This window comes from Bactrocera tryoni, chromosome 3, assembly GCF_016617805.1.
Source record: "Bactrocera tryoni isolate S06 chromosome 3, CSIRO_BtryS06_freeze2, whole genome shotgun sequence".
Taxonomy (NCBI): Eukaryota; Metazoa; Arthropoda; class Insecta; order Diptera; family Tephritidae; genus Bactrocera; species Bactrocera tryoni.
The window spans coordinates 22,151,328-22,159,716 of NC_052501.1; the positions used below are offsets into that span (position 1 = coordinate 22,151,328).

Sequence of the window (8,389 nt, forward strand, 5' to 3'; positions counted from 1 at the left end):
CGCTAAAATTTGTTGACACAATCAGGTCCAAATACATGTATGTATGTATGTTGAATTTCGTTTCGTCACTAAAAATTACTGCCAACCAAAACTAGACACCAAGATTTATGCACGTTTTTGTAAACTCCGAACGCTTCTTCATATTTGCTTTCACTTATAACCAACTTTATTCGTGGAGTTCACCCTTTATAGCCAGCAGCTCTAAGCGTCCTGCGTACAGTTTCAGCGCTGACACTTAATCTTATATGTATATGGAGCGAGGCTTTGATTGATTTCTCAATCTGAAGTAAAGGATTTTTTTTAATTTTTTCACATGATAACGGCCTTATTAGGACTTTACAGTTTTTCCGGCCTCCCTAATCGCTGCCCCAACTTCAGCGGTTTTTTCTTTAAAACTACGGAGCTGATTGAAACGCTTCTATTGGTAAATCTTGACATCTTTTGCAATGTTTTTTCCTTCCTTTCGAAGTTTAAAAATAATTTTTCTTCTTTCGAATGTGCTTTCTTTTGTTTTTTCCATATTTTGCAAAGCCAAAGGCAAAATGATAAGAGATTTTTATTCAGACTGAATATAAATTGCTACTTGGAACGCTAGCAATTATAAAGGGGGTTTAACAATACCAGCTATAAGTAAAATTTCAAAATAATTTTGTGATATTTGTCATGTTTATACTTAAAGTAGCTTAAATTCATATTTCGGTTCAAAATAAATTTTGTACCTTATTTGAAGTTGGAACTCAAAATTTATTTGAACTAATAATAAAGTTACTAAAATAAAACTTGCAAGTCTTTCGTAGTCATTTTGCTAAAAAAAATGTAATTTCCGAATAATTTTGTGAAAATTTCCGAATAATTTTGTGAAATTTGAAGCGAGGTTTGTGAGCCCATGTATTTAAATGAGGATGCTTCTTGTAAAATTTGTAAATAAATAAAATTCTGCCAACTACAAGTCTTTCGTATTAATTTTACTAAAAAAATATAATTTCCGAATAATTTTGTGAAATTTGAAGCGAACTTTGGGGGCCACTGTATTTAAATGAGGATGCTTCCTGAATTTGTGAATAACAAATCAAAAAAACGATGGCATGAGGGGATTACTTTGAAAGAGATGAATCGGAGAAAATTCACCATTCCATTTGATCACAGTAGTACATGAGTGAATTCGAACTTATACTCGTAAAGGCAAAAGTGCAAACAAAATTTGTTTTTTTTTCTTAAATGTTCTCACGTGTTCACTTTCGTACCACTGCAAATGATTAAATAAATACAGATAAGATAATACATACATATAGTATGTATAGAATTACACAGCAAACAGGCAGCATAAATATTTACATATGTATGTATGTACACAACACATTTACTGCAACAACAATGCAAACGTTGCTGCCGGTCAAGAATGAAAACAAAATTAGCGATAAATAACACAAAAGCGAGCAAAGACAATGTTTATACGCGGCTCAGCGTAATTTAAGTCGCTGATAAGCAGCGGAACTGGCGACCGCAGCGATAGCTCCGCCAGAGTACAATGACGTTTTCAAGTGAAGCGTTGGTCAGCCAGCGATTGAGTTCGGTGATTTAGTGTGCGACTGTGAGTGACAAAAGACGGTGGTACAGTGAGCGAACGTAGTGCAAAGCCAGACAAAAAAAAAACGCAAAAAAAAATGTTTTCGCACACAAATCGCTGTTTGCTGCTGCTATGCGCAATAACAGCGACAATAACAACAAGCAGCGCAGCAGTGCTGGCCACTACGCGTGGCACTGCGAAAATCTCGCCGGAAATCATCAACGAGCTAAAAGGCTTTCTCGATTTGATACCCACAGCCACGGTGGACGAAATCGTCGCCAAGCACTACATCACCGATTCGAATTTCCGCGAAGTCTTCAAATATCTACGCGGCACGCAATTTACAGCACTGCTGCAGCAAGCCCAACAAATACCAGAGGTTATAGACGTACTGGATTATTTGCATCTGCTTGTGCCGGACGCACGACAGCAGCCCGCATATGGCCGCGCTGATGCCGGATCGTTCGAGGTGCAGATGTCGTCGGAACCGCAGCTCAGCTTTGTGCTGCTCAATGACTTGGCGGAGGAGAACGAAGTGCCGCCACGGGCAGTGGGCGAGGGAACTGTATCAACGTTATCACCACCCATCCTGCCACCACCGGCGCGCCACTTACGCACGTTTAACAGTTTTGTTGAGGAGCTGCTGGGCCACTTGCCGCACGATCGATACGTGCAACTGATTAATCAAAAGCGTCAGCAGAATCTGGCATTCGCGCAATTTTATGCAGCATTGCGCAGCGCCGAACTGCGCCCCATGGTCGATGCAACGCTGGTGAGTACACACCTAAGCTATGAGCGATGGTCGGCCTAGTGTACTATAGCAAATTGAAAAGTTTTCGCTTCATCGCTGATTTGTTTTCGCTATTTTTTTATTGTCTTCCCTTTAACTCGCTCACGTTTTGCATTTTGCAGAAATCTTCTAATCTGACGTCAATAATTAAAACGCTGACTGCGAATGGTGTGGATGTGACGAACTTGGAGGCCGTCGGTTTTAAAGTGATTTCCTGGGGACCCGTGCCGATTGCGTTGCCATAGTTGCAAGTTACATACTTAAACGTGACGCAGTGTGGCTTTTAACTGGAGCGGATAATTATGTAGTGAAAGTAAGGCATTCACTAGGCGCTTAAGAAGAATGAGGTTAATTAATGCAGTTTTGCTCTATAAATAACTATTCAGTAAATATACATACATATGTTTGAATTATATATAAATACTTGGATATATATAACTATAAATTAGTCAATTTTAATATAAATCTATACAGAATCATTTGCAGTCATCCTTGGGCAGCAAGTGTTGGAGATGCTATTAAAGTTTTTAGTTAATTAGGACCAAGAGACAAAATTCTTCAGAATTTGTTATCGAAAAAATGTACGCGAATAATTTTAGTATTAAACATAGTGTGTTAAATCAGGGCATATAGTAGGCATTCAAAAGTTGACAACGGTAATGAGCTATTTTGAAAATAGTAGATTGTTATTCGACACTGACAATGATACTCAGAACTACGTTATCTCGAATGGAGTACCGCAAGGCTCGGTCTTGGGCCCTCTACTATGCAACTTGATGTCTGATGCACATGGATACTTTAAAAGCAATCTGTTCCGATTCCATCACGATCTTAGTCCGGACTGTCCGACGTATTAAGAGGGCATAGAAAACCCTGAGCACGTATTTTTTCATTGCCCTTGTTTTTCAAATGTAAGGGAAAAGATAAAAACTTCACTTGGCGGCCTTTTTTTAGTGGAAAAATTTACAGCACTCATGTCTGAGTTCTTTGGTAAATGGAAAGCCGGTCAGCGAAGCGTCAGATCTAATTAAGACAAAACTAAGTCATTCCAATGAAGTAATACTTAATCCGGTGAGAGAGATATGAGTTGGAAGTAGGTTAGGTTTAGAAGATTAATGATCCACCCTCCGGCCTTCGATGTTTCCTCCTACTATATAACAAAAAAAAACGTTGTAAGAGAGCTGATACAATATACATGTGACAATAGAGTTCGTAAAAAAAGACGCTCTAGCCCTGTTATCCATAGATTGGGAACGGATTCATGCTCCGCTCTCTTCGCGAGTTTCACTACTGGATAGTTGCTGCCAGAAGATTTCCCTTATCTTACGATTAGTCAATCCCTGGTTTAAAGGATTTTGTACTGTTATTTCTTCTCGGTATATTATGATTGAGAATCTTACTGGCAGCCGGTTGTAAAATCTTTTTGAAGAAGCTGAGGCTCAACACCTCTCTTCCTTCTGTACGGTCCCGCCTTTGCAGGGTTAAAGCTTAAACTCTTGGAAGCTCTGACTTCAAGAAACCCAGACAAGTTGGTGGGAATAAATCAACCAAACCAGAATTGCACTTAAAACGCTTTGTCGACTTATGAGGTGTGTGAGGTATGTATGTCTATAGTAATCCAAATTGCATCCCCCTCTTCAGGAACCGCCATTGAAACGATCTTAACCCAACCTTTTAAGCCACTTAAGATAAGAGATATATTAAAGGTCAATAGGCGATTAAAAGGGAAGAAATCTGTTGATAGCAAGAAAATCGCGGATAGAAAGAAATAAAAACCTAATCATCAAGAATGAGCCGACTAACATCGAAGTCTTTTGGTTACCTGAGTAATATAAAGTTTTTTGTCGCAAAAAAAAACATTTCGAGCACCTTTAATTCAAAAAAAGACTGCTTGAAATAGACAGAAAAATAATTTCGATGGAAATTCGTGAAAATAGCATTAACTACTTCCGGATTATCAGAACAATTTGTCTAGCATTCTTTGTTGACAGTTTTGTCGGTCGAAAGGAATTCGGAGTGCACCACACTTCAATAATCGAAGAAAACATGGTCTTTTCGACTTTGGCTCACCTTTGCCACGATATTTGGCCGATTTATTGTCTGTTTACAGGTTGTAAGCATACTTATATTCAAGACTCATCGCTAATAATAATACATTTTATGACATCCTGGTAGCCGGAAGGCACGGCATTTCGGTAAAAATTAGTGATTATGGAACCAATCTATCTTTCACTTTTCTTAGGCATAAATGATCTTTTAAAATGGTTTTCACTGATTCTTCCGATATTCCAACGATGCTAGTAAGATCTCTGTCTGCTAATCGTCGATTCTTCAGCACCAATTCCCATATTTTATTGACGTATTGATCATCAGTTGATTTTGATGGTTGTTCTGGACGTGGTTCGTCGTCAACCCGTTCTTGACCGTCATTGAATAGATTGTACTTTGTCTGGTAGTGAACGAAGGCAAGACGAAATATCTCCTGTCATCAAGCAAACAGTCGTGGAACTCGCTACCTGGTTCCCACGTCACTATTGATAGTCATAACTCTGAAGTCGTAGATAATTTCGTCTATCTTGATACCAGCATTAACAGCAACAACAACATGAGCCTCAAAGTCCAACGCAGAATATCGGACTGAGTAAGCAATTAAGAATTAAGGTCCTCTCTCAACGAACAAAGACCAAACTCTGCAAGTCACTCGTCATCCCCGTCCGGCAACATGGTGCAGAGGCATGGTCGCTGACGTTACGAGTCCTTTGCGCATTGGCAACGGTGAATCCGGATGGAGAATTAAGAGACAGAGGCTACGGTGGCTAAGTCAAGTCGTCCAAATGGATGAAAACACTCCAGCTATGAGAGTATTCGACACAGTACCCGCCGGAGGAAGCAAAGGAAGAGGAAAACCCCCACTTCTTTGGAAAGACCAGGTGGAGAGGGACCTGGCTACGCTTGGAATAACCAAATGGCGCCAAATACCGAAAGTAAGAACGGTTGGCGTGCTATTGTAAACTTTGCTATAACCGCCTATACGGTGTCTACGTCAATAAAGTAGAAGAAGATATTGAAGGAAGTATACCTTGTTTAAGAGAGGAATGAAATATCCTTGACAAAGGCAAGTATATATTTTTCATTCATTTTTAGGAAGCATGGGGGTATCGTAACTGGCCTACATTTATAAAATGGTTTTAACTTAATTAAATTAGATAAGATGTCTTCAGAATTATTTGGAGTGGTAATTGAAGTAAACGGGCAGAGCACGAGCCGATAGAAAAAAAAAAATAATTTAGGAGAATTAGTACAGTAGTTTGATTTGAAAAATTCTGCAAGCGAAATCTAGAGGTATTTATAGTATTAGAAGTTATATTTGTATATAAAACAATGACCCTCTTAAAAAGATATCCAAAGGCTGTTAAATAAAAGTAAAAACTGCACAAATTCTTTTTTCACTCCGCATTCACTGAGCAACTTTCTAAAGCGCTTTTATATAGCACGTACTATATAGCATACGCTCATAGCTATATTACAAGGTGTCTTGTCGTTTTCTCGTCCAGCTGTGCTATTTACAAGCGGCTTGACGACACCACCCCCGCTGACACAACAGCGACACGCTTAAATGCCTAAAGCAAAATTTCGAGCAAAACGCTAAACTATATTCAATTTGCACTCATTTGCATTACACCGTTTTCGGTTAGTGGCATTTGCGCTGGTGACTATCACCGCTGCGGTTGCGGTTGCACTTCTTGCGGCTGAGACTGTGGACTTGGGTATTATGCAAATTGTATTGCGCACTTTTAGGCGCACAAGTGCAAGTAAAACTTGTAATTGTTTTCCATCTGCCTCACACCGTTCGCCGTTATGCAAATGACGGCTGTATGAGGGAGTTTGTGTATATAAATGTACATGTGTGTGCGGGTGTGTGTGTATGTGTGCAAGAAGCACATAAATGTCTGTGGCGCTTAAACTGCCACTGCGCTTACGCTTCATATTCCGTATTTTGCGAGCAACCGACGGACAGACATACTCCAAAGCAGTGACATACAAATATTTTAAGCCACGTGAAAAATGCAGGGCAGCGGAGGGAGGAAAAGCAAATTTTTTGAATAGCCAAAAGCGCAGCTGGGGTCATACTGCAGCGTTAGCAGGGGGTTACGCCGTGCCAAGCATAATCGCCCATCGGACAGGGCCACAAGTGTACTTGAGTACTTCTTGAAATGAAATGGAAATGAGCGTGACCCCTGACGGGTGTGCGCAGGCAATCAGGCACACCGAGTACATTATAAGATGATATAGATGTGTGTATGTGTGTCTGCATGCGGTTGGTAGTCGTAGAAGAACAGCTGTCTTAGGCTCACTGAATGACTTTTTGTTGTAAGTACATCAAATCTTCTGGCCGTACAAGCTGCTGCTGCAGTTAACGGGATATCTTATTTTCAACTCATACATTTTTGAGTTTTATGCGCGTTTGAAAGTAACGGTTTTCGTGGGCATTCGCAAAATTTTAGCTTTCGGTTTAATACTCTGTGTAAATGTATGCAACCTAAGTTGGCACCTTTGCTGGATTTAGAAATTAGAATTTCAAAAATGTATGTAATTCTGTCTCATAGCCTGGCAGGAGCTATGAAAATTGCAGCTAGTGTCGCACAGTGTGTGAAATAACAAAATGAAGACATAAAATGGGAAAGTTTTTAAAATGCGGTACAAAAACAGAAAAATTGGAAAAGTGAGGACGGTAATAGAATTGCTGTTGTTGTGCCGCGAAGTCTTATTTTTTCATATTGTACAAAAAATTAGGCCTAAGTCGTCAGCTCTGTAATCAAATCTGTCAAAATCATCTAATTTTCCTTCCAAAGATTTAATTTTGTTTATCCATATGTTGCCTGATCCATCAATACCGATAGTTAGAGCGAGCTGTTGGCACTGCTTAATGATGACATCGAAAAACGATTCCATCTGAAGAAGTATAAGAAAATGCTGTTCCATCAACATACTGAGGAATGTAAAAAGCTAAAAAAAAAATCATGACTAAAATTTGTGAATTGGATTTCCCCCTTCCACCGTATTCTCCAGATCTGTCCTATAGTAAGATTTTACTGTCCTCAAACATCAGTTCCTGCTCCGCAAATATAAATATTTTCGCTATAAAGTTAATCTGCTCTGGACTTCAACACACAACTTGAATCTTTTTGGAATTTGTTAGACAATATTCTTTTGCTCCTACTCTTTGAAGTTTAGAGCCTCTACGAGTTTCGGCATCTCATCCGATTGGGGAATGTGGTCTTTGCGCTGTTTCAAGTGATTTTGGCATCGGCTGATGCACGTGGTACCGACACTTTTCATGTTGTGCTGCCACTTTCTTGCGAATTCCAATCAAATAACATCTTCGTAATGCTATCTGGAGTCTGCGTCAAATTACGGTCTAACCAGTGTAATTTTCTGCGCTTAATTTGCTTCAGTATGGGTTCCTCTTTCGCTAAACTTCATAGCTATTCATTCAATTTCTGTCTGTCTGGAATCGCAAAGAATGCTCTTAAATCAACATAGAATATCAATCTAACTCCCAAAGCACAAAAAACAATTTTAAGGTATCTTGACTACTATCTGAAATCTGATTTCTGAGATCTTCTCAACTTCTTTCTCAAAGAGTATAAAATTATTTGCTTTTCTAAGAGATTATCATATTGCCAATAAAGTTTTCTCAGAAATTCCATTAAAAAATATATAAATTGGATGTGAGTGAACAGATGTGCTTTCCAATTCACTAAAATGAACTTAAAAGTCTTATATTTCTCAAAGTAGTCTAATGGTAGTCAAAGCGGGAAGGTTAAAAATCGTACTGGATACCAGTTGTCGAAGTTATTTGGAAAAACTGAGAAAGCACAACCTCATCACCTCTCTTCTGGGGGTTCGTCGAGTACTTTCAGTTTCATTTCCAGGTAGCTTAGCTGGAATAGCAACCTATAAAAATATGTTACAACTTTTTCCATTGGGTGGATTCCTAATAAAGGCTAGTACTCCAAAGCAAAGGTGCA

At 39.1% G+C, this 8,389-nt stretch overlaps 1 protein-coding gene across 1 annotated transcript; it reads left to right on the top strand.

Annotated features, from left to right (window-relative positions):
• The first annotated feature begins 1,544 nt into the window (after positions 1-1,544).
• LOC120771304 lies at positions 1,545-2,773 on the top strand. Its single transcript, XM_040099238.1, has 2 exons — positions 1,545-2,339; positions 2,480-2,773. Exons 1-2 carry the CDS (start codon positions 1,665-1,667, stop codon positions 2,600-2,602), a joined length of 798 nt encoding a protein of 265 aa, XP_039955172.1. The 5' UTR covers positions 1,545-1,664; the 3' UTR covers positions 2,603-2,773.
• The last annotated feature ends 5,616 nt before the right edge of the window (positions 2,774-8,389 follow it).